Source organism: Somniosus microcephalus, chromosome 13 (genome assembly GCF_052327205.1).
Source record: "Somniosus microcephalus isolate GS21.2 chromosome 13, FLI_Smic_1.0, whole genome shotgun sequence".
NCBI lineage: Eukaryota > Metazoa > Chordata > Chondrichthyes > Squaliformes > Somniosidae > Somniosus > Somniosus microcephalus.
In genome coordinates, this window is record NC_140999.1 from 67654904 (window position 1) to 67681037 (window position 26134).

At 45.6% G+C, this 26134-nt stretch overlaps 1 protein-coding gene across 3 annotated transcripts in view; it reads left to right on the forward strand.

Annotated features, from left to right (window-relative positions):
- The first annotated feature begins 2381 nt into the window (after positions 1-2381).
- Positions 2382-26134, forward strand: part of LOC147108400 (AP-1 complex subunit mu-1) — a 105253-nt gene continuing 81500 nt past the window's right edge. The window contains exons 1-4 of one of the 3 annotated variants that reach the window (XM_086004989.1): positions 2382-2827; positions 7579-7709; positions 15900-16047; positions 16970-17096. In XM_086004989.1, the coding sequence (XP_085861115.1) occupies positions 7663-7709; positions 15900-16047; positions 16970-17096 (322 nt within the window). In that variant the 5' untranslated portion in view covers positions 2382-2827; positions 7579-7662. The remainder of the gene's footprint in view (positions 2828-7578; positions 7710-15899; positions 16048-16969; positions 17097-26134) is intronic. The other 2 variants (XM_086004988.1, XM_086004987.1) reach the window with 2 other exon arrangements.

Here is a 26134-nt window from a genome sequence, read left to right on the forward strand (position 1 = left end):
CCTATCTTCTATGTTTACCCCTTATCCTTAGACTGTGACCCCTGGTTCTGGACTCCCCCGTCATCGGGAACATCCTTCCTGCATCTAGTCTGTCTAGTCCTGTTAGAATTTTATAAGTTTCAATGAGATCCCCTCTCATTCTTCTAAACTAGCGAATATAAGCCTAATCGACCCAATCTCTCCTCATACGTCATTCCTGCCATCCCAGGTATCAGTCTGGTGAATCTTCGCTGCACTCTCTCCATGGCAAGAACATCCTTCCTCAGATAAGGTGACCAAAACTGCGCACACTACTGGAGGTGTGGTCTCACCAAGGCCCTGTACAACTGCAGCAAGACATCCTTGCTCCTGTATTCGAATCCTCTCGAATGGCCAACATACCATTTGCCGCCTTAACCGCCTGCTGCACCTGCATGCTTACCTTCAGCGACTGGTGCACAAGGACACCCAGGTCTTGTTGCACTTCCCCTTTTCCCAATCTATTGCCATTCAGATAATCTGTCTTCCTGTTTTTGCCACCAGTGGATAACCTCGCATTTATCCACATTATACTGCATCTATCATCCAACCTGTCCAAATCATACTGGAGTTTCTCAGCCTCAGCCTGAGAACAGCCCTAAACCAGTCAATGTCGCAGCCTGAGAACAGCCCCCAACACCAGTCAACCTCAGTCTGAGAACAGCCTCTACACCAGTCAATGTCATGGTCTGAGAACAGCCGCTACACCAGTCAACCTCAGTCTGAGAACAGCCGCTACACCAGTCAATGTCATGGTCTGAGAACAGCCTCTACACCAGTCAATGTCATGGTCTGAGAACAGCCGCTACACCAGTCAACCTCAGTCTGAGAACAGCCTCTACACCAGTCAATGTCATGGTCTGAGAACAGCCTCTACACCAGTCAATGTCATGGTCTGAGAACAGCCGCTACACCAGTCAACCTCAGTCTGAGAACAGCCTCTACACCAGTCAATGTCATGGTCTGAGAACAGCCTCTACACCAGTCAATGCCATGGTCTGAGAACAGCCTCTACACCAGTCAATGCCATGGTCTGAGAACAGCCTCTACACCAGTCAATGTCATGGTCTGAGAACAGCCTCTACACCAGTCAATGTCATGGTCTGAGAACAGCCTCTACACCAGTCAATGTCATGGTCTGAGAACAGCCGCTACACCAGTCAACCTCAGTCTGAGAACAGCCTCTACACCAGTCAATGTCATGGTCTGAGAACAGCCGCTACACCAGTCAACCTCAGTCTGAGAACAGCCTCTACACCAGTCAATGCCATGGTCTGAGAACAGCCTCTACACCAGTCAATGCCATGGTCTGAGAACAGCCTCTACACCAGTCAACCTCAGTCTGAGAACAGCCTCTACACCAGTCAATGCCATGGTCTGAGAACAGCCTCTACACCAGTCAATGCCATGGTCTGAGAACAGCCTCTACACCAGTCAACCTCAGTCTGAGAACAGCCTCTACACCAGTCAATGTCATGGTCTGAGAACAGCCGCTACACCAGTCAACCTCAGCCTGAGAACAGCCTCTACACCAGTCAATGCCATGGTCTGAGAACAGCCTCTACACCAGTCAATGCCATGGTCTGAGAACAGCCGCTACACCAGTCAACCTCAGTCTGAGAACAGCCTCTACACCAGTCAATGTCATGGTCTGAGAACAGCCGCTACACCAGTCAACCTCAGTCTGAGAACAGCCTCTACACCAGTCAATGTCATGGTCTGAGAACAGCCGCTACACCAGTCAACCTCAGTCTGAGAACAGCCTCTACACCAGTCAATGTCATGGTCTGAGAACAGCCTCTACACCAGTCAATGTCATGGTCTGAGAACAGCCTCTACACCAGTCAATGTCATGGTCTGAGAACAGCCTCTACACCAGTCAGTGTCATGGTCTGAGAACAGCCTCTACACCAGTCAATGTCATGGTCTGAGAACAGCCTCTACACCAGTCAATGCCATGGTCTGAGAACAGCGTCTACACTAGTCAGTGTCATGGTCTGAGAACAGCCTCTACACCAGTCAATGCCATGGTCTGAGAACAGCCTCTACACCAGTCAATGCCATGGTCTGAGAACAGCGTCTACACCAGTCAGTGTCATGGTCTGAGAACAGCCTCTACACTAGTCAGTGTCATGGTCTGAGAACAGCCTCTACACCAGTCAATGCCATGGTCTGAGAGCAGCCTCTACACCAGTCAATGCCATGGTCTGAGAACAGCCTCTACACCAGTCAACCTCAGTCTGAGAACAGCCTCTACACCAGTCAATGCCATGGTCTGAGAACAGCCTCTACACCAGTCAATGCCATGGTCTGAGAACAGCCTCTACACCAGTCAATGCCATGGTCTGAGAACAGCCTCTACACCAGTCAACCTCGGTCTGAGAACAGCCTCTACACCAGTCAATGCCATGGTCTGAGAACAGCCTCCACCAGTCAACCTCAGTCTGAGAACAGCCTTTACACCAGTCAGTGTCACGGCCTCAGAGTGGTTCGAGTTCGTTGTTCATATTCTACTTGTCATTCCAGTACCTAGTGTAGTGTGCCACTTAGGTAAGACCCAACTTTGTGGACTCAATCTTCCATCAATCACCAATATGGTGGTTAATTGTGGTGCCATTGTATTTGTCCTGTCCCACCTATATGCCTCCTGTCCAGTTATTGTGCAGTCAAATATCTTTTCCTTGTGCTAGCAAGAATGTATGCCCATCCGGTTTAACGCATTGACCTTAATCTCTGTGCAGTCGTCGCAACCTCCAAGAAGAATGCGTGTGTGTCTCTGGTGTTTGCTTTCCTCTATAAGGTGGTTCAGGTGAGAATGTTGGCTTTAATTCTCCCCCTCTTCCAGGCCCAGGCCTAACGATTATTCATTCTGCTCCCCACCACCCCAAATCATAACCCTTTTGCTCTCATAAATTAGCAGCTTGCCCAGTTCAGTTTTGAATCTTTCAACAGAGTTGCTGTTTACTGCACCAGATGACAGTCTATTTTAAAAATTAGTGACTTGCAAAGGGCCGAAATTACTCTTTCAGCAGAACAAACTGGGAGACTGCCCACGTTTTCCTGTCGTTCATCCACATGCGGTGTACGAATGTGTGTCTTTGAAACATATAATTTCAGACGATATAGTTTTGTTGGATATTTGTAGAGAGACGGTGATCCTCCAATTATTTTTTTGTTGAGGACTTTAGAACCTAAGAACATAAGAAATAGGAGTAGACCATTCAGCCCTTCGAGCCTGCTCCGCCATTCATTAAGATCATGGCTGATCATCTACTTTTACTGCACCTTCCTGCGCAATCCCCATATCCCTTGATTCCCTTAGTATCAAAAAATCTATCGATCCCAGTCTTGAATATACTCCGTGACTGACCAGCCACAGCTCTCTTGGGTAGAGAATTCCAAAGATTCACAACCCTCTGAAGAAATTTCTCCTCTGTCCTAAATGGCCGACCCTATTCTTTAAGTGCTTATACTTACCACAAAACGTAGTACAAGAGTCACTGCTATACTTGTAACCGAGAGGGGATGTGGCGTGATATAGCAGATAGTCCAGAAATTGCATCAGTGGAGGCTGCTGTTACTGAATCTGCACCGTTTATCATCAGGGCTCTTTAGGCTTTGCTCAAAATCACAGAACCTTCCAACTTGTTTCTGCTCATACAGTAGTGAGACCGTTCCTCCCCCCTGCTCTGTACCGTGTTCTCTTTGTAGTCATTCAGCTGTTATTCAGCAGTACCTTCTGCTATTCCCCTTATTTTATTGCCCTCAATTTTTTAAAAACTTATTATTGCCTCTCCCAGGAGATTACATGGCTAGGGGGTGTGAGGTAAGGAAATGTTTAGTCATGGTGCTCTGGCCATCATGGTGCGGGGCAGGGTTGATGGACCCAGCTGGTCTTTTCCTGGCCATCAATTTTGTATGTATGTTATCTTCATACAACTCCTACTGGGTATGGTCACCGGGTTATATCAGTACATTGTCCACGTAGCCATTCTTCGCGTGAGCTTACGACAACGAGAGTCATCGAGTCATACAGCACAGAAAGAGGCCCTTCGGCCCATCGCGTCCGCGCCGGCCATCAAGCCCTGTCTAATCTAATCCCATTTTCCAGCATTTGGTCTGTAGCCTTGTATGCTATGGCATTTCAAGTGCTCATCCAAATGCTTCTTGAATGTTGAGGGTTCCTGCCTCTACCACCCTTTCAGGCAGTGAGTTCCAGATTCCAACCACCCTCTGGGTGAAAAAGTTCTTCCTCAAATCCCCTCTAAACCTCCTGCCCTTTACCTTGAGTCTATGCCCCCTTGTTATTGACCCCTCTACTAAGGGAAAAAGTTCCTTTCTATCTACCCTATCTATGCCCCTCATAATTTTGTACACCTCAATCAGGTCCCCCCTCAGCCTTCTCTGCTCCAAGGAAAACAACCCCAGCCTGTCCAGTCTTTCTTCATAGCTGAAGCGCTCCAGCCCAGGTAACATCCTGGTGAATCTCCTCTGCACCCTCTCCAAAGCCATCACATCCTTCCTATAGTGTGGCGACCAGAACTGCACACAGTATTCCAGCTGTGGCCTAACCAGCGTTTTGTACAGCTCCATCATAACCTCCCTGCTCTTGCCTTCATTAGCCGAGGCATAGAATATAAGTATCCCATATGCCTTTTTAACCACCTGTTCTGCTGCCTTCAGGGATCTATGTACATGCACACCAAGGTCCCTCTGATCCCCTCTCTTTCCTAGGGTCTTACTTGTTAGTCCCTCCAAAATGCATCACCTCACACTTTTCAGGGTTAAATTCCATTTGCCACTGTACCGCCCATCTGACCAACCCGTCTATATCGTCCTGCAGACTGAGGCTACCCTCCTCGCTATTTACCACCCCACCAATTTTCGTGTCATCTGCGAACTTACTGAACATACCTTTTACATTCACATCCAAATCATTAATGTAGACCACAAACAGCAAGGGACCCAGCACCGATCCCTGCGGTACCCCACTGGACACAGGCTTCCAGTCATAAAAACAACCTTCCACCATCACCCTCTGCCTTCTGCCACTAAGCCAGTTTTAGATCCAATGTGCCAAGGTACCCTGGATTCCATGGGCTCTTACCTTCTTGACCAGTCTCCTATGCAGGACTTTATCGAAAGCCTTACTAAAATCCATGTATACCACATCCACTGCACTACCCTCATCCACACACCTGGTCACCCCCTCTCAAAATTCAATCAAATTAGTCAGACATGATCTTCCTTGACAAAGCCATGCTGACGATCCCTGATTAATCCTTGCCTCTCCAAGTGGAGACTAATTCTGTCCCTCAGAATTTTTTCCAATAATTTCCCTACCACTGATGTTAGGCTCACTGGCCTGTAATTCCCTGGTTTATCCCTACTACCCTTCTTGAATAATGGTACTACGTTAGCTGTTCTCCAGTCCTCTGGCACATCCCCTGTGGCCAGAGAGGTTTTGAAAATTTGTGTCCGAGCCCCTGCAATCTCCTTTGCCTCACACAGCAGCCTGGGATACATTTCGTCCGGGCCTGGGGATTTATCCACTTTTAAGCCTGCTAAAACCGCTAGTACTTCCTCCCTCTCGATGCTAATATGTTCAAGTATATCACAGTCCCCCTGCCCGATTACTATGTCTACATCGTCCTTCTCCATAGTGAACATAGATGCAAAAAATTCATTTAAAACCCCACCTACATCTTCTGGCTCCACACACAGATTGCCACTTTGGTCCCTAATAGGCCCTACTCTTTCCCTAGTTATCCTCTTGCCCTTAATTTTATATACTTATAAAACACCTTAGGATTTTCCTTTATTTTGCTCGCCAGTGTTATTTCATGGCCCCTCCTTGCTCTCCTAATTTCTTTTTTTTAAGTATCCCCCTGCACTTTTTATACTCCTTTAGGGCTTCCTCTGTCTTTAGTCCTTTGTATCTGCCAAAAGCCCCCCTTTTTCCTGATCCATTCTCGTATATCCCTTGACATCCAAGGTTCCCTGGGCTTGTTGGTCCCACCCTTGACCTTTACGGGAACATGTTGCCTTTGTACTCTCTCAATTTCCTTTCTGAAAGACTCCCATTGCTCCGATGTGGATTTTCCTACAAGTAGCTGATCCCAGTCCACTTTGGCCAGATCCTGCCTTATCATATTAAAACCGGCCTTCCCCCTCAATTTAGAACCTTTATTTCCGGTCCATCTCTGTCCTTTTCCATGACTACCTTAAATCTCACCGAATTATGGTCACTGTCACCAAAGTGCTCCCCTAATAACACTTCTACCACTTGCCCGGCCACATTCCCTAGAATTAGGTCCAGTACCGCCCCCTTTCTTGTAGGACTTTCTACATGCTGGCACAAAAAGCTCTCCTGGATGCACTTTAAGAATTCTGCACCCTCTAAGCCTTTCACACTGACTATCCCAGTTAATATTGGGGAAGTTGAAATCCCCCATTATTATTACCCTATTATTTCTACACTTCTCTGAGATTTGCCTACATCTCTGTTCCTCTATCTCCCCCTGACTGTTTGGGGGCCTATAGTACACTCCCAGCAAAATGCTTGCCCCCTTTTTGTTTTTAAGTTCTACCCGTATGGCCTTATTAGAGGAACCTGTTAATCCCTCCTTACAGCAGTAATTGACTCCTTAATTAATATTGCGACACCCCCTCTGTTTACGCCCCCCCCCCCCCCCCCCCCCCAATCTCGCCTGAAGATTCTATACCCCGGAATATTGAGCTGCCAGTCTTGCCCCTCTCTCAACCGTGTCTCCATGATAGCAACAATATCATACTCCCATGTGTTCATCAACACCTTCAGTTCATCCACCTTACTCGCAAGACTCCTTGCATTAAAATAAATGCCATCCCTACTCCCTTGTGCCGTTACATATTTGCTCTGCCTTCCAAGCTGACTTGTTTTTTTCCTCTTTATTTGACTGTACATCGCCCCCTATTATAGATTGTATTGTATTATGAGAGCTGTCAGACCCCTAAGGTGGGGGGAGTTTCACCACAGCTGAGCCCAATCCTGTCTTAACCTGTGCCCAGACTTCACCGCATGGGCCCCGATTGGGATCAGGGGCAACCTGGCTGACTATCTTCTCTTTTTCCCCCCCCCCCCCCCCTTTCCTGGCCTGTGGATACCGAGGCCTAATGTCGTGCTCCCACCAATGCTGCTGCTTTGATCGGCTAGCTCAGTACAAGCCAGTGACCTTCCTGCTCTCTCTCCGATTTACTACCTGACTCTTGTTAGGCCTCCCTGCACCAGCTGAGGTTGCCTGGCCCCAAATGCAGGTGACATGTGTCCAGATACCTGTCAGTGTAGCCAAAGGAGGTGTGGTAGAGTGTCTTCCTCTGTTCCTTTTCCAAAAAGAGGGGGCCCTGCTTCTGCTTGGTGGAAGTTGGAATCTGTTGATGTGGGGAATTACAAGCTTGAGTCCACATCCTCCCACCTGCAGTGAAGCGTGTTGGAACTCGAGCTTTACCGTTATGTTAGAGCTGACACTGTGAGGCTCACGTTGGGTTGCCATTAAAATCTCTATCCCCTTTACTTTCCAGGTGTTTTCTGAGTATTTTAAGGAGCTGGAAGAAGAAAGTATTCGAGATAATTTTGTTATAATCTATGAGCTGCTTGATGAGTTAATGGACTTCGGTTACCCACAGACCACAGACAGCAAGATCCTGCAGGAGTAAGTAGGGGGTGTTTATTGAAGTAGTGCTCCAGGATAAATGGTAACCATCATAGAATCTTTCCTATGAGGTAGATATGCCCCATATATATTTATTTGATCAAAGGGCTGTTGATCTCTAAGTGACCAGCTAATTGATGGATTCTCATTTTTCCCCTTTACCCTCACTCCCTTCCCCCTCCTTCCCAGAGGCTTCCAATTTCCCATTGGGAATTGTTCCTCAAATAACAGGTCTCACCTGCTACATCTCCTTACTAGGATTCAACATTAGCAGTACTGCGTCTATTGGATAACCACTGCTCTCTCCCTTACAGGGAAAACACCCACATGTTTCACATTACCCTACTCTACCCTGTTACCTGTGTGTGCTGCCTCTGTAAATGTGTTTTATTCCTGTACTCCAGTTACTGTCTCTTTTTATGCTTATTCTTTTTCATAGAATTACATAGAATGTACTGCACAGAAACAGGCCATTCGGCCCACCTGGTCTATGCCAGTCCTTATGCTCCACACAAGCCTTCTCCCACTGTACTTCATCTAACTCCCGTCAACATATCCTTTCATTAAGGTTGCTTGAAGTGTAATAAAGTACCTCATTACCCAGCTCTTAAGTCTGCATTAATGGATACCAATATACACACAGTTCCCAACATGCTCTTTATTTGCAAGGTACCCAAGTGAATGTTCAGAGAAAGTCCATTGTTAAATGAGAGTATCTGATTCAACACTTTTTTTTAATGAGGCAGAATCTAATCACAGCTGCAGAGTTCGTGCCAAAACATAAATCCCATGAGAACTAAAACATTTTTAAAGATACAGTGAGAATGAAACACATTAAGGATTCTAGCTAATGGTGGTATGAGGAGATGTATTGCTTTAACTGTAGTCATGATTAATGCAGGGCAATTGACTTTCTCATCTTTTTGTTATGTCTACCGTCACAATGTAAATGGTCTCATTCTGTGCTGTATGATTCTACGAAATGTTAACTCAGTTGAGTTACAATTCAAATTTCTCTTGAAGTTGTTTATGGCAAAATTTTAACATACTTCATATGCTTAAATCCTAAATTGTGTTTCTAAAAAAATATGTAATTTTAATATATTTTCCAAACTTCACTATGATGTGACTGCTGACCCATTGAGCTGTGTTTCCAAGGCCCAGATACAGAAACGTAGCAGTTGTCTCCCAGCAGTGCCTGGTTAGCACAGTGTAACAAGCAGTAGAAAGCTGGCAACTGAGGTTCAGCGATGGAATATGTTCTTGTCAAGTCCTGGAGAAGGGGTGGCCCTGATTTTTGAGTTGGGCAAAATTGGTAAAGTTTTCTTTCCCTCCAAAAATACTGCTATTCAAGCTTCTATTTTAGAGGCAAAGACTGAACCTTTTGATTTGCCTTATCTTCGAGCTTTCCTTTAGAATTCAACCCTTTACCAGGATAAGTGCAGTTTCAAGCTCCCAACTGTATGGGACAGGCATACAATTGGACACCGTTGCAGGAGAGTTAAAGTATGAGAGAGCTGAGCGTGGATGGGCCAAGTGGTCTTTACTCATGGTGGGTGACCGCTTTGCAGAATACATCCGTTCAGTCCGCAACCGTGAACGTTTCTGCTCGCTTGTCACTTTAATTCTCCGCTCCGCTCCCACTCTACACTTTTCCACTGAAGCTCAACACAAGCTCGAGGAACAGCACCTCATATTTCGATTAGGCACTTTACAGCCTTCTGGACTCAACATTGAGTTCATCAATTTCCGATCATAACCTCTGTTCTCATTTTTTCGGAGGGCGGCTGTTGGTGATTATTCCCATTTACACCTCCTCTAGACCCATCCTTTGTTTCTTTACTTGTCCCATTACCATCTCCTTTCACCTTGCACCATCATCCTTTTATCATTTAAATCTCTCCTGCCTTCCACCCTATTGCAGACCTTTCCTTTTGTTCTGTTCTCCCCTTTCCCTGCCTCTCTGCTTGCTTAAAACCTGTTGCACCTCTAACTTTTTCCAGTTCTGACGAGACGACCTGAAATGTTAACTCTGTGTTTCTCTCCACAGACGCTGCCTGACCTGCTGAATATTTCCAGCAATTTCTGTTTTTATTTCAGATTTCCAGCATCTGCAGTATTTTGCTTTTGTGTTGTCTTTACTCATTCCTGACTTTTCTTGCCTGCATTGATTATGACCAGGTCCGTTACAGGGTGACTGTTCCTGGGCACTCTAGAAATATTGGGATGTCAAACAGTTTTGTCTGCTATTGAGGTAGTAGATGATGTGAAAGAAAATGATTGGGGCAGGAGGGTAGACAGTGAATCGAAGCAGGCAGATAAATGAAAGCAGAGAGAAAGATGCTAGTCAGTTGAGATTGGATTTTTTTTATTCTCGCCAATTTCCTGAAATCCTTGGTGGGCTACATCTCCATAGGTGCCGAGTGCTTTTTGCCAGCCTCTCAAGTAGCCATTATTATTGTGTGGGTGTTGGCAAGATATTTGGCGGCTGGAGTATTATCCTTGCCTAAGAAAGGATATATTCGTCATAGAGGGAGTGCAGCGAAGGTTCACCAGACTGATCCCTGGGATGGCAGGACTGTTATGAGGAGAGATTGGGTTGACTAGGCTTGTATTCACTAGAGTTTAGAAGAATGAGAGGGGATCTCATTGAAACGTATAAAATTCTGACAGGGCTAGACAGACTGGTTGCAGAGAGGATGTTTCCCTTGGTTTGGGGGCTCGAGAACGAGGGGTCACAGACTCAGGATACGGGATAGGACATTTCGGACTGAGATGAGGAGAAATTTCTTCACTCAGAGGGTGGTGAACCTGTGGAATTCTCTACCACAGAAGGCTGTGAAGGCCAAGTCACTCAATATATTTAAGAAGGAGTTAGATAGATTTCTAGACGCAAAAGGCATCAAGGGGTATGGGGAGAGAGTGGGAATATGGTATTGAGATAGAGGATCAGCCATGATCATATTGAATGGTGGAGCAGGCTTGAAGGGCCGAATGGCCTACTCCTGCTTCTATTTTTCTATATTTCTATAGCAAAAGCTGATCCTGTCCTTATGGACTTGTTGGATATCAAGTGGGTGTGGGAATGCTGCCTTTGCTTTTTCATTCCCCAGTCCAAGAGAGTTGAAACCAGTTGTGGTGCCCCTACCATTGCCCTGACTATGTTCAGTTAACTACGTAGACCTGGGAACCTTCCAGATCTTGTGATTCAAAAATTAAGCTAATCTGTTTCAGGGTGTGGCAAGTTCGTGCTGTATTTGGCAGCCCTCTGACCTCACTGCCAAATTGCCTGCCTCTCTGGCTCTGACTTCATCCAGAGCCTATCCACCCTCTGAAAACTTGAGCTCATCCAAAACTCTGCTGCTCATACCCTAACTCGCACCAAGCCCCGTTCACCCATCACACCTGTGCTCGCTGACCTACATTGGCTCTTGGTCTGGTAGTGCCTCGATTTTAAAATTCTCATCCTTGTTTTCAAATCTCTCCATGGTCTCGCCCCTCCCTATCCTTGTAACCTCCTCCAGCCCGACAACCCCCCCCACATGATCTCTGCATTCCTCCAATTTAGGACTCTTGTGCATCCCTGATGTTCATCGCTTCACCATTGGCAGCCATGCTTTCAGTTGCCTAGGCCTTTAATCTCTGGAATTCCCCCTCTACCTCCTTTAAGTTGCTCCTTAAAACCTACCTATTTGACTAAGCTTTTGTATTTGTATTTTCAAAAAGCATTTGACAGAAGAGGTTATTACACTCATTGGATTGAGGGGTAATGTATTTGCATGGATTGAGGATTGGTTAACGGACAGAAAACAGAGAGTAGGAATAAACTGGTCATTTTCGGGTTGGCAGGCTATAACGAGTGGAGTAGCGCAAGAATCCGTGCTTGGGCCTCAGCTATTTATAATCTATATCAATGATTTAGATGAGGGGACTGCGTGTAATGTATCCAAATTTGCTGACGATGCAAAGTTAGGTGGGAAAGTAAGCTGTGAGGAGGACCGAGAGAGACTGCAAAGGGATATAGACAGGTTAAGTTAGTGGGCAAGAACATGGCAGATGGAATATAATGTGAAGTGTGAAGTTATCCACTTCGGTAGGAAAAATAGAAAAGCAGAATTTTTTTTAAATGGTGAGAGACTGGGAAATGTTGGTATTCAAAGGAACCTGGGTGTTTTTGTAAACAAATCACAAAGTTAACATGCAGGTACAGCAAGCAATTAGGAAAGCAATGGTATGTTAGCCTTTATTACAAAGGGATTGGCATATAAGAGTAAAGACGTCTTACTGCAATTATATAGGGCTTTGGTGAGACCACACCTGGAGTATTGTGCACAGTTTTGGTCTCCTTACCTAAGGAAGGATATATTTGCCATAGAGGAAGTGCAATGAAGATTCACCAGACTGATTCCTGGGATGGGGGATTGTCCAATGAGGAGAGATTGAGTAGACTAGGCTTATATTTTCTGGAGTTTAGAAGAATGAGATGTGATCTCATTGAAACATACAAAATTCTTACAGGGCTTGACGGTAGATGCAGGGAGGATGTTTCCCCTGGCTGGGGTGTCTAGAACCAGGGGTCACAGTCTCAGAATGAGGGGTCGGCCAATTAGGACTGAGATGAGGAGAAATTTCTTCACTCAGAAGTGTCATGAATCTATGGAATTCTCTACAGCAGAGGGCTGTGGATGATCGGTCGTTGAGTATATTCAAGACCGATCGATAGATTTTTGGATACTGAGGGAATCAAGGGATATGGGGATAGTGCGGGAAAGTGGAGTTGAGGTTGAAGATCAGCCATGGACATTGAATGGAGGAGCAGGCTCAAAGTGCTGCATGGCCTACTCTTGCTCCTATTTCTTATTTTCTTGGTTCTTTTGGTCGCCTGTCTTAATATCTCTGGCTTGGTGTCAAATTTTGTCTGATAACGTTACTGTGAAGCACTGTGGGACATTTTGCTATGTTAAAGGTGCTATATTAATACAAGTTGTTGTTGTACCCATTGATGGTGCTAAGGCCCTGCTCTACCAACACTCCACTTCACCTGGAGCAGTCCGCTGCTTCATTCCCGTGATTGTTTTTGTGTCCCGCTTCTTCGCTTTTCCTGATCCTGGGCGGTGGTGTTATGCCCTGCCATTGCCTGCCTCAGATTGTTCTTCAGCAGCAGCCCAGCCAGCCAGTCAGACAAGGCCCATTGACGCAGGCCCTTGGCCAGTCAGGTGGGCCCTGGACACTAACTTGCGGCCAGCAAACCAGCCTGGCTGAACGTCACCTGCTGCTGCTGCTGCTGGCCTGAGGGCTGCTGTAGCAATAGTGGACACTGGCTGCTGGCAGTAGGGGGGGGGGGTGGCGGGAGGGCAGCTTACATTTTTTAGGCCTTTTTGGCTTGCTGCCTTCTGATCTGGAGTGCTAGTCACAAGGCAGGGTTGTCAACCCTCCTGGAGTCTCCAGGAATTAAAGACTAATCTCCAGGACATGACTGCGAGCAAAAACCCAAGTGAAAAATCTCGAGCATTAAAAAAAATTGTGTTTTCAAAAAAATATATATCTTTTAACATTTTTGTTTATTAGTTCTAAAACTAATCATCAAATCGGGTAATCAAGAGTCTGTTCGCTTTCCAATTGGTCTGGGGAGGCGGGGCACCGTGAGGATGGACAAGTCGGGCGACCAATGAAGGGAGCATGGGGGCGGGGCGGTTGGAGGCAGGCAGTCCAGGAATACGTCCAACCAGAGTTGGCAACCTGAGCACAAGGGCGAGCACCAGCATCTTCCTGCACCCTTCCGAATGGGTCTAATGAAACTGAGGCTCTTTTAACTTTCTCTGTTCTAGTGAACAGGACTTTTGACAGAGGTGTCGAAAATTATGAGAAACTTTGATAAGATAAATAAAGAAAAAAAACGATTTCCACTGGTCGCTTTGTTGGTAACGAGAGGGCAATCAATTTAACATAATCACCAAAAGGACAAAGGGATAATTTTTGCATGCAGAGGTTTGCTGGGACATGGAAAGGCCCACCAGAAACTGTGGTGGGACTTTCCAGAATCCATAATAGCTTTTCAGAAGGAAGAGGATCAATATTTATGAAAGCAATATTTGAAAAGGTGCTGGGAAAGGACTGAGGGGGATGGTGGGGGGAAGGCGAGTAGTTAACCGGGAGCCGGCGCAGGCAAGAAAGGCCAAAAAGTGTCATGTTTTTCCGATGATCATGATGGGAAAATCGCATATAGGAAACCTTGCAAAATAACAGGTTTTGTACCTTTCCTGCCTGTGTTAATAAGGACCTGGCTTTTGCTTTTCTTCAGTGTAGAAGGTTGTGTGTTTGTTGGAGTGTAGAGGATGGGAGAGAAGGTTAAATGGGGAGTGTTTTAAAGGAAGAATGAGCCCTCCTCCCACCACCCAGAAAGCCAGTGAAACCAGATACCTTGGCCTTCATTTATATCTATTAGTTTAATTTTTCCCCCCTCTCTTCCCCCTTTTTCTGTTATTCCTCTGGCTATTGCTGTTTTGGACACAGAATACAACAGTGGCCATCTTACTTGCTGACTGAATCGTTTTTTTAAAAATTTTGTTGCTTGCCAATGAAAATAAATGCTAATGAAATGCAGGTACTCTGTTCCCATTGTATAATGCTGTTGTACAGTAATAGTTTGTTTTTCACTGGGTGGCTGGCTGCGGTTACTGTCTGACCATTTCAGTACTTTAATGAGACCACCCACCCAGTCCAGGAGCTCTTTCTGGATTTGTTAGTGGCCCATTAGTAAAGGGTGCTGCTTGGCCTGTGCCACTTTATCAAGCCCACCCCACTGCTTAGGAGTCGAAATGAAGGTTATCCAAAGCTCCACAGAGAAGCCATATAAACAGAAGTGCAGTATTTGTGGTGATAAGTCCCATCTCAGGGTAAGCACTTACTCTGATACAGCTGTTCCCTATTTTAACATTGTGAAAAAAAATATTCTGGGATGTGGACGCTGCTGGCAGGGCCGGCATTTATTGGTCATCCCTACTTGCCCTTGAGAAGATGGTGGTGCGCCGCCGCCTTGAACTGTTGCAGTCCATGTGGTTAAGGTGCTCCCACAATGCTGTTAGGTAGGGAGTTCCCATTTGACCCAGCGCCGATGAGGGACGACGATATACAGGAAACTGTGTTATCTGGAGGCTAAATGTCTGGCAAGCTTGAGCCACCGGCAAAAATCAGGAGCCGTTTCGTTGCTTTTTTCTCAACAGTCAAGCTCTGCAAGGTCTCGCTGAAGCTATTGCTAAGCTACAGAGATGCTTGCAAGGTACGGCCGACTGTTTAGAAGCTGGCAACAGGGTTTGTTGCCAGATACGGAGCTCAAAATCTCCGTATGTTTCAACATTAGCGCTGGTTTGTCCGGCAGTTTTGATGGGACGGCAACAGCTCGGTCCCGTCGGTGCCGGATAGCACAAAGTTTCCTGTATGTCCAAGTCAAGATGATCTGTGACATAAAGGGGAACTTGGAGGTGATGCCGTTCCCATGAGCCTGCTGCCCTTGTCCTTTTAGGTGCTGGGGGTCGCGGGTTTGGGAGGTGCTGTCGAAGAAGCCATGGTGAGTTGCTGCAGTGCATCCTATAGATATACACACTGCAGACACGGTGTGCCGGTTACAGTTACTTATCTGCCAAGTATTGCTTTCTACTCTGTCCTAATGTTTCATTTGATAAGAACAGTTGGTTGAAATTTAGGACTTAAATGATCAAAAGGAGAATTCTCTTCATTGCAGATTGAGCTGGTCATTGAGGCAGTGAGGAGCTGCATCAGGCCAACAGGTCAACCACAGCAGCAAGCAGGGAAAGAAACGATAAAGATAGGGGTGGGGAGAGAAAAACACTTCAGTGAGTTGGGTTGGTTTGCTTTTCATCGGCTGACGCTGCCGGGTTTGAGCCAGGCTACTCGGCAGATAACAATTTTCCAGCCTTGCACCAACCAAGTGTTGGGGCTGAAAACGGACCCACAGTGAGTGTTTTGGGTTTCCAGATGGTGAGGTTACATGAGAAATAATAACATAAAAAAGAGCAGGAGTAGGCCCTTCGAGCCTGCTCCACGATTCAGTAAGATCATTGGGTTCAGAGTACAGAAAAGTGACTGCTCTGCAAGTTCAACATTTGAGTGTCATGTGCTGAATCTGCCTCAGTTGGACGAGTCTCCAACCTGTGTTCCTTCTGATCTTAGGTACATCACCCAGGAAGGTCATAAGCTAGACACTGGTGCTCCCCGCCCACCAGCAACAGTTACCAATGCTGTCTCTTGGCGATCAGAGGGGATCAAGTATCGGAAAAATGAAGTATTTCTTGATGTTATTGAATCTGTCAACCTTCTGGTGAGTTCTTTCTCTGTAGACCAGTAGTGCTTAGCAACCTAAAAGACTGCCAATTCATCTCTGGGGGGGATGCACAGGTGAGGGAGGGGAGAGCACGCAAATCTGTTTAACAAGCAGCACCCTTAACTTCTACACCTGATGCTGGTAATTCAGCACGTATGTGAATGTTTTCACATGATATGTGCCTTATTATGGCACGTGCACCATTCCTCAGATGAGTGCGATGACCTGCTTGCAAAGCTTTCTGACAGATGGCTTTTTCCCTTCAGCCTGTCTGCTTGGTCGAAGAAGTGTGTGTGACATATAGATACCCTGGGGAGGGGAGGAAGGGAAAGAATCATTTTTAAGCAGTGTTTGTGGTAGACTTATGCAGTGGATTAGTGCACTGACCTCGCCTCTGGGTCCTGGGTTTGATTCTACCCCATGCTAACTGGATGAAAGTACAAGCTTTAAGAATCCTATCTGCATGAGCTCAGACAATCTCCAACTAGCTGTTAATCAGCGAAACTGCTGATCATACTTGTCCCCCTCTAGGATGATATTACCAATTTACAAGTGCAGGCAATGGATGTGTCACCCAGGGGTAGTTGGACTTCTGCAGAGGTTGAGGTAGAGTCGAGGCAGATGTCCAATGGTTTTGTGTAGAAGTGACTGACCTTAAAGTGCCAACAAAGGGATTAAATAGTTCCCATTCTCCAGACTGATGCTCCTCAACTTGATGAGCATTAAAAAAAAAGCTAAACCTTATTTCTGGAATGTTTATTAAAATGTAATCACATGTCATAGATTCCTGAATATTTAGTGACTTGATGTTCCTCTATTCTAGACTATGCTAGTAAATCGTTTTACACACTTGGTTTGAAATGGAAACCCACGAGAACCAGTTCTAGAGTCGTCATCATCTTCCTTTCTCCCACTCTAGGTCAGTGCTAATGGAAATGTATTACGTAGCGAAATAGTGGGCTCCATCAAAATGAGAGTGTTTCTATCGGGAATGCCAGAGCTGAGACTTGGACTAAATGACAAAGTATTGTTTGAGAACACGGGCCGTGAGTATTCTTTTAGCTATTGTGCCAAGCAAACTAGTAATCATGTTTCAGGAGATAGAATCCACCGATGGGTTTCTTTTATATAAACAGAGGAAATGGCTAAAACTGTGGCAAAATATAATGCACGTCTGGGGTTTAGTCATAGTGAAGCTTGAGCAGTTTCATGCCGAGATGTTTTACTCCTTTAAATAAAAAAAAAAAAGTATTTTGTTTGTAAAACTAAAACTACCAACCTGATAATGAAATGGGGCTGAGTGTGTCAGCCGTGGCTCAGTCGGTAGCACTCTTGCCTGAGTCACAAGGTCGAGGGTTCAAGTTCCACTCCAGAGATTTGAGCACATTTTCCAAGTTGACACTCCAGTGTAGTACCGGGGAGCCGCACTGTCGGAGGTACCATCTTTCGGATGAGATATTAAACAGAGGCCCCATCTGCCCCCTCAGGTAGATGTAAAGATCCCACGTCACTATAGGAAGAAGAGGAGGGGGCGTTCTTCCTGGTGTCCTGGCCAATATTTATCCATCAACTAAAAGCGCTTATTTAAAAAAAAAAATATATATAGACGAGCTAGTCATTTATCTCATTGCTGTTTATGGGACCTTACTGTGCGCAAATTGGCAGCTTTGTTCCCCTATATTACAATAATGACTGCACTTCAAAAGTACTGTAAAAGCTTTGTGACATCCTGAGGTCATTAAAGGCGCTATATAAATGCAAGTTTGTTCTTTCCTTGTGGCAAATGGATTTCAATATAGGCAAGTGTGAGGTCATCCACTTGGACCTAAAAAGGATAGAACAGGGTACTTTCTAAATGGTGAAAAGCTAAAAACAATGGCGCTCCAAAGAGACTTCGGGGTCCAGCTGCATAGATTGTTAAAAAATCATTGACAGGTACAGAATATAATCAAAAAGGCTAATGGAATGCTGGACTAGGGCATGCTGGACGAGAGGATTAGAATACAAGGGGGGTAGAAGTTATGCTGCAGCTGTACAAAATCCTGGTTAGGCCACACCTGAAGTACTCTGAGCAGTTCTGGGCACCACACCTTAGGAAGGATATGTTGGCCTTGGAGGGAGTGCAGCGTAGGGTTACCAGAATGATACCCGGACTCCAAGGGTTAAATTACGAGGAGAGATTACACAAACTAGGGTTGTAGTCCCTGGAATTTGGATAACTATGGGATGATTTGATCAAAGTTTTCAAGATATTAAGGGGAACTGAGGGTAGATAGAGAGAAACTATTTCCACTGGTTGGGGAGACTAGGGCAGGGGTTCTCAATCTTTTTGCTTCTGAGGCCCCCCTCCCGTGTTACAAAAATTCCACAGACCCCCTGTAACACAACGCAAGTATTTTTTCTCTCTCAAACATAATGCTACTGTCCTCCTCCCTCCTTCCCGCAGGTCCTCTCTGCCTGGATTTCGTAGGATGCATTGTGGTCCTCCCGACCTCGCTGTTGGCCCCTGCCGCACCTTCCCTGGGCCCCGAGCCCGCTGCTGGCCCACGCTGCGCCGCTCCTGGGCCCCGACCTCGCTGCTGGTCCACGCTGCGCCGCTCCTGGGCCCCGAGCCCGCTGCTGGTCCACGCTGCGCCGCCCCTGGGCCCCGACCTCGCTGCTGGGCTCGTCCTCGCTCCTGGGCCCCGAGCCCGCTGCTGGTCCATGCTGCGCCGCTCCTGGGCCCCGAGCCCGCTGCTGGTCCACGCTGCGCCGCTCCTGGGCCCCGAGCCCGCTGCTGGTCCACGCTGCGCCGCTCCTGGGCCTTGACCTCGCTGCTGGGCTCGACCTCGCTCCTGGGTCCCGGCCTCGGACATGAATGATGTTGTCTCTCATAGGATCAAATATATTCTCGCGATATTCACTGATATTCTCGCGATCCCGAGCTCCACTCGCGATCCACTAGTCACTAGATCACTAGTCTAGTGGAGAAGTGTAGTCTTGACAGCAGAGGGGTCTGGGAGTTTGGGAGCTACATGTAAGTGAAGAGCCAGTGCTCACTGAGAACAAAGAACAGGCATGGTTGGGGGATGGGCAGTGGGCTCAGGTAGCTTTAACCTTGCAGCTTGAACTTGCAGTTAGGTATAAAATGCACCCACTATTAGAGCCAGGGGAACTTAAACAGCAGAAGAGAGGAGACTGTGGGGTGGGGGGGAAAGAGCAAAGGATGGCAAAGGAGCTCCCTAGGGAGCTGCCAGCACAGGAGCCATCTTGAAAAAGCGCAAGGAGCGCATGTCAACCCAAGCACCCCGCCCACCCGCCCCTTCAACCACCGTCTGCCCCACCTGTGACAGTGATTGTAGGTCCCGCATTGGACTCATCAGTCACCTGCGAACTCATTTTTAATGTGGAAGCAAGCCATCCTCGGTTCCGAGGGACTGCCTAAGAAGATGATGATTTTTTTTCTGTATTTAAAAAAAAAAAAACTCAACTAGCCCAAAATAAACCTACTGGAAAACGGGCGCCCTCGCAAGCACGGCTGAGTGCAAAGCACCGATTGTTTTTCTGGCAATACCTGTGCTGCCTGAAGCATTGCTGCCTTGCCCTAGTGACAGGACATGAAGGGTTCATGAGAGGTCCAGTGTGGCCAATGTTTTAACTTATCCCAGACATCCGTGCAACAGCAGCACCTGCCAGGTGCTCGATTGCTCCCAGCACACCTCTGCGTCACACCACAAAGTGATGCGCGTTCGGATTGGACAACGTTACTGTCTGTAAAAGGGAAGGTCGGACCTTTCAGCCCCATCCCTTTTCTATTTAGGCTCGGCGGGTTTTCACACCAGGCCAGTTTATATTTAAAACCGCAATATTGTCATTTTTTTATTTCAAAATAAGTTTAATTTCACTCGAAGCCCGTATGTGTGTTGCAGCATAGGAAAACAAGAATGGGAATGTCTGCACAGGGAGAAAAAAACCAGGATAAAGGTAGCTGTAGAAGGGCTGAAAAGAGAGAAGGAAAAAATATAATGTGCAGGGAGACGCATCAAACTGAGGAGAGAAAGATGATGTGCAAGAGCAGCTGAGATTGGGAGAGAGAAACGGGGCAGGTACACAGGTGTGCGTGCGTGTGCTTCATGGAGGAAGACACAGAAAACCTCCCACAAATAGGAGAAAACCAATCCCGCTATTTAAGAAAGGAGGGAGAGAGAAAATGGGGAACTACAGACCTGCTAGCCTCACATCAGTCGTTGGGAAAATGCTGCAATCTATTATAAAGGATGCCATAACTGGGCACTTAGAAACTAATATTAAGATTGGGCAGAGTCAGCATGGATTTATGAAAGGGAAGTCCTGTTTGACAAACCTATTGCAGTTCTTTGTCTATTCCACTAGTTACATCCTCAAAGGGGAACTGGTAGATGTGGTGTCTGGATTTTCAGAAGGCCTTCGTTAGGGCACATGGAATTGGGGGTAATATACTAGCATGGATTGAGAATTGGTTAACGGACAGAAAACAGAGTAGGGATAAACTGGTCTTTTTCAGGATGGCAGGCTGTGACTAGTGGGGTACCACAAGGATCGGTGCTTAGGCCCCAGCTATTCACAATCTTAATGATTTGGATGAGGGGACTAAATGTAACATTTCCAAATTTGCTGATGATACAAAGCTAGGTGGCAGTGTCAGTTATGAAGAGGATGTGAAGAGGCTTCAAGGGGATCTCGACAGGCTCAGTGAGTGGGCAAGAACATGGCAGATGGAATATAATGTGGATAAATGTGAAGTTATCCACTTTGGTAGAAAAAACAGAAAGGCAGAGTATTTCCTAAATGGTGAAAGATTGGGGAATACAGATGCTCAAAGGGACCTGGGTGTCCTTGTACATGAGTCACTGAAAGTGAATGTGCAGGTGCAGCAAGCCATTAGGAAGGCAAATGGTATGCTGGCCTTCATTACAAGAGGATTTGAGTACAGGAGTAAAGAAGTCTTACTCCAATTCTATAGGGCCTTGGTGAGACCACACCTGTGTACAATTTTGGTCTCCTTACCTAAGGAAGCATATACTTGCCATAGAGGGAGTGCAACGAAGGTTCACGAGATTGATTCCTGGGATGGCGGGACTGTCGTATGAGAAGAGATTGGGTAAATTAGGCCTGTATTCTCTTGAATTCAGAAGAATGAGAGGGGTCTCATTGAAGCATACAAAATTATTACAGGGCTTGATAGGGTGGATGCTGGGAGAATGTTTCCCTTGGCTGGAGAGTCTAGAAACGGGGGCCACAGGATGAAGGGTAGGCCATTCAGGACTGAGATGAGAAGAGATTTCTTCACAGAGGGTGGTGAATCTTTGACATTCTCTACCCCAAAGGGCTGTGGAGGCTCAGTCATTGGGTATATTCAAAACAGAAGTCAATAGATTTCTGACTAGTAAGGGCATCAAGGGATATGGCGATAGGGCCGGTGAATGGAGTTGAGGCAGAAGATCAGCCCTGATCTCGTTGAATGGCGCAGCAGGCTCGAAGGGCCGAATGGCCCAGTCCTGCACCTATTTCTTATGTTCTTGTGGAGGTGATGGAGTGTGTGGGGGTGGGGGTGTGGTGTGGGGGTGTCCGTCCCGGTTGTGGAGGTGGTGGAGTTCGTTTGGAATCTGATTCCACCACCCTTTCAGGTAGTGCGTTCCGGATATTAACAACCCCCTGTGTGAAGACATTTTGCCTCATTTCCCCTCTAGTTCTTTTGTGAATTATTTTAAATCTATGACCTCTGGTTACCAACCTCTTGCCAGAGGACATAGTTTTCCCCCGCTTGCTCTACCAAAACCCCTCATAATTTTGCATACCTCTATTAACTCTCCCCTTAACCTTCCTTGCTCTAAGGGAACAATCCCAGTTTCTCCGATCTCTCCACATAATTGAAGTCCCACATCCCTGGTATCATCCTGGTAAACATCCACTGTACCCTTTCCAGGGCCTTGACATCCTTCCTAAAGTGTGATGCTCGGAATAGTACCAGAGATTTGTAAAGGTTTAGTATAACTTCCTTGTTTCTGTATTCAGTGCCCCTATTTACAAAGCCAAGTACCCCATATACTTTCTTAACCGCCGCCTTAACTTGCACCTTCAAACATTTGTGAATATGCATCCCCAGGTTGCTCTCTTCTTGCACACCCCTCAAATTCAGTATCATTTAGATTATACTGCGCCTCCATGTTGTTTCTCCCAAAGTGCATCACTTTACAATTATCTGCATTAAATTGCATATGCCAGGTGTCTGCCCATTTCACCAGTCTGTCTAAGTGCTCCTAAAGTCTGCTACTATCCTGCTCACTAGTTAGTACGTGATCAAGTTTTGTATCATCCGCAAACTTTATAATTGTACTCCCTACACTCAAGTCCAGGTCATTTATATATAACAAAAATGCGATGGGCTGAATGGTGCCCTTCTGTGCTGTACAATTCTATGAATGGTCCTAATACTGACCCCTGGGGGAACCCACTCCATACTTCTCGCCAGTCAGAATAACATCCGTTTACCACTTCTCTCTCCCTTCTATCCCATAGTCAATTACGTACCCAAGTTATCACCGTCCCTTCAATATCATGTGCTTCTATTTTCTGAATAATGACCAGATGATCTGTTTTAGTGATATTGGTTGAGGGATAAATATTGACCAGAACACCGGGAAGAACTCCCCTGCTCTTCAGGTAGTACAGACCTAAAGGGCAGCCAGATTAACACACAGAGCTGTGCGGGATCTACAAACTTTCTAGTTGTCGTGTTCTTCATGGCTGCTGCTGGAAAGAGAGCACAAACAACTTTTACAAAATAAACCAGATTACTCACTCCTTTAAAAAGCCGAATGTTATTTTTACAAAACCAATTAATTTCCAGATGATGTATTGGCCAGCAGCGATTTCTTACACACAAACCACCAACTGCCTTGTTTGTGCCAGCAGTTCTCATGCTTCCTGTAGTTAGGAACCAAATTGACCGTGCCAAACCATGAGGAAGATTTCTGCCCACTCTGTGCCTTGTAATTTCCCTGCATTAAAGCAGTTGTGTGCTGTTGGTTTAGCCAAAGCAGATCTCTAATGAAAACACTGCTCTCAGTAAATAGTTGTGTTTTCCGCAAGACAATTATTTGGCAGGGGGCAGAGGTGGTGGTCTGTTGCTACAGGCTGCTATATTCATTCTGTGAGGGTCGGGGCAATGTACATCTTTGTGTGGCTGACAGTGTAGGACAGTACAGAAGTAAGCAACCAAAATTCAGTTTTACAAAAATATAACCCGCTGACTGTCCTGGCTCACAGGTCAGGAACGAGGCATCGGAAGGCTGCTGACCTTCGTGGATTGATAACCCAGCATGTACCCGCTTTCGGGAGAGATGGGGCAGAGAAAATTGGGGAGGGAGAACTATTTTCTCAGCAACAAGTGAAATTAATTTTGTCTTGTAGGTATTATGTTTCTGTTCTTCCAGTCAAAAAAGAAATAAGTTGAATTTATGTAGCACTTTTCACATCCTCCGAATGTCCCAAAGCATTTCTCAGCTAACAATGTACTTTTGAAGTGTACTGTTGTTTTGTAGGCAAATTGTCTATAGTATCTTAAATATTTTTGACTCACTTAGACTGATTATCCCTTGTGCTAATATTGTTTAAAGCTTGCCAGAAACTAGGGTCTTCAATCTAAACAAAGCAAACTACATGGGCATGAGGGGCGAGCTGGCTAAGGTAGATTGGGAAACTACATTAAAAGGTATGATGGTAGAGAAGCAATGGCTAGCATTTAAAGAATTAATACATAATCTACAACAAATATACATTCCTTTAAGGCACAAAAACCTCACAGGAAAAGTGGTCCAACTGTGGCTAACGAGAAGTTAAAGATAGTATTAGATCAAAGGAAGAGGCTTAAAATGTTGCCAAAAGAGCAGTAAGCCTGAGGATTGGGAGGATTTTAGAATTCAACAAAGGACGACCAAGAAATTGATAAAGAAAGGGAAAATAGATTGAGAGTAAACTAGTGAGAGACATAAAAACAGACTGTAAAAGCTTCTATGGGTATGTAAAAAGGAAAAGATTAGCAAATAAACGTGGGTCCCTTACAGGCTGAGACAGGAGAAATTATAATGGGGGAATAAGGAAATGGCAGAGAAATTAAACAAATACTTTGTATCTGTCTTCACGGAAGAAGACGCAAAAAAACTTCCTGGAAATATTGGAGAACCAAGGGTCTAGCAAGAATGAGGAACTGAAAGAAATTATTATTTTTAAAAAATAGTACTGAAAAATTAATGGGACTGAAAGCCGATAAATCCCCTGGACTTGATGGCCTACATCCTAGGGTTTTGAAAGAGGTGGCTGTAGAGATAGTGGATGCATTGGCGGTCATTTTCCAAAATTCTATAGATTCTAGAACAGTTCCCGTGGATTGGAAGGCAGCAAATGTAACCCCACTATTTAAGAAAGGCGGGAGAGAGAAAACGGAACTACAGACCAGTTAGCCTGACATCAGTTGTAGGGAAAATGCTAGAATCTATTAAGGACTTGGTAACAACACTTAGAAAATAATAATAGGATTGGGCAGGGGCAGCGTCAACACGGATTTATGAAAGGGAAATCGTGTTTGACAAATCTGTTAATTTTTTGAGCTTGTAACTAGCAGAATAGATAAGGGGGAACCAGTGAATGTGGTGTATTTGAATTTTCAGAAGGCATTCGATAAGGTGCCACACAAGAGGTTATTAAACAAAATTAGGGCTCATGGGAATGGGGGTAATATACTAGCATGGATTGAGGATTGGTTAATGGACAGAAAACAGAGAGTAGGAATAAACGGGTCATTTTTGGGTTGGCAAGCTGTAACTAGTGGGGTACCGCAAGGATCAGTGCTTGGGCCTCAGCTATTCACAATCTATATCAATGATTTGGATGAGGGGACCAAATGTAATATATCCAAGTTTGCTGATGATACAAAGCTGGGTGGTGGGAATGTAAGTTGTGAGGAGGATGCAAAGAGGCTTCAAGGGAATATAGACCGGCTAAGTGAGTAGGCAAGAACATGGCAAATGGAATATAATGTGGAGAAATGTGAAGTTATCCATTTTGGTAGGAAAAATAGAAAAGCAGAGTATAAGATTTGGATCACAGGTCACACACAGATTACCCAAAGGGTCTTAGGAGTTGTAAGGCATTTTATTAAGGAGTGGCAGTTTAAGTTAAGTACAACACGCAATGAAGATAGACATAGTAGACATACGACCATGACAAGCAGCTGGTATTGGACAGACAGCTGGCGTGTACGAACAGCTCTTCCCTTCCCTTCGTCATCTGTGCTAAAAGCTCTTTAGATATCTCTTACTCTTTTTAGGGGTGGGCCTAGGGTAGATTATCAAAGATACAGACAACAACCTTTCTAGCGCACAAACAGCAGACAGCTAGTCTGGAAACAAGGCCACCGCCACGATGCAGAATATTATAACATCTGCAGGGAACCAAGAACATAAGCGAATTCTAAGCATCTATCCAATTATTCTAACACCTGTCTGAAGAGACTTTTTTGTCTCAGGTTATTTCTTCCAATTCACGATTTCTTGCAACTGTATTTTTTAAATGGTTGGGAAATGTTGGTGTTCAGAGGGACCTGGATGTCCTTGTACATGAATCACTGAAAGTTAACATGCAGGTACAGCAAGCAATTAGGAAAGCAAATGGTATGTTGGCCTTTATTACAAGAGGATTTGAGTAGAAGAGTAAAGACGTCATACTGCAATTATACAGGGCCCTGGTGAGACCACACCTGGAATATTGTTTACAGTTTTGGCCTCCTTACCTAAGGAAGGATATACTTGCCATAGAGGGAGTGCAACGAACGATCACCAGACTGATTCCTTGGATGGGGGGATTGTCCTGTGAGGAGAGATTGAGTAGACTAGGCCTACATTCTCTAGAGTTTAGAAGAATGAGATGTGATCTCATTGAAACAAAGAAAATTCTTACAGGGCTTGACGGGGTAGATGCAGGGAGGATGTTTCCCCTGGCTGGGGAGTCTAGAACCAGGGGTCACAGTCTCAGAATAAGGGGTCAGCCATTTGGGACTGAGAGGAGA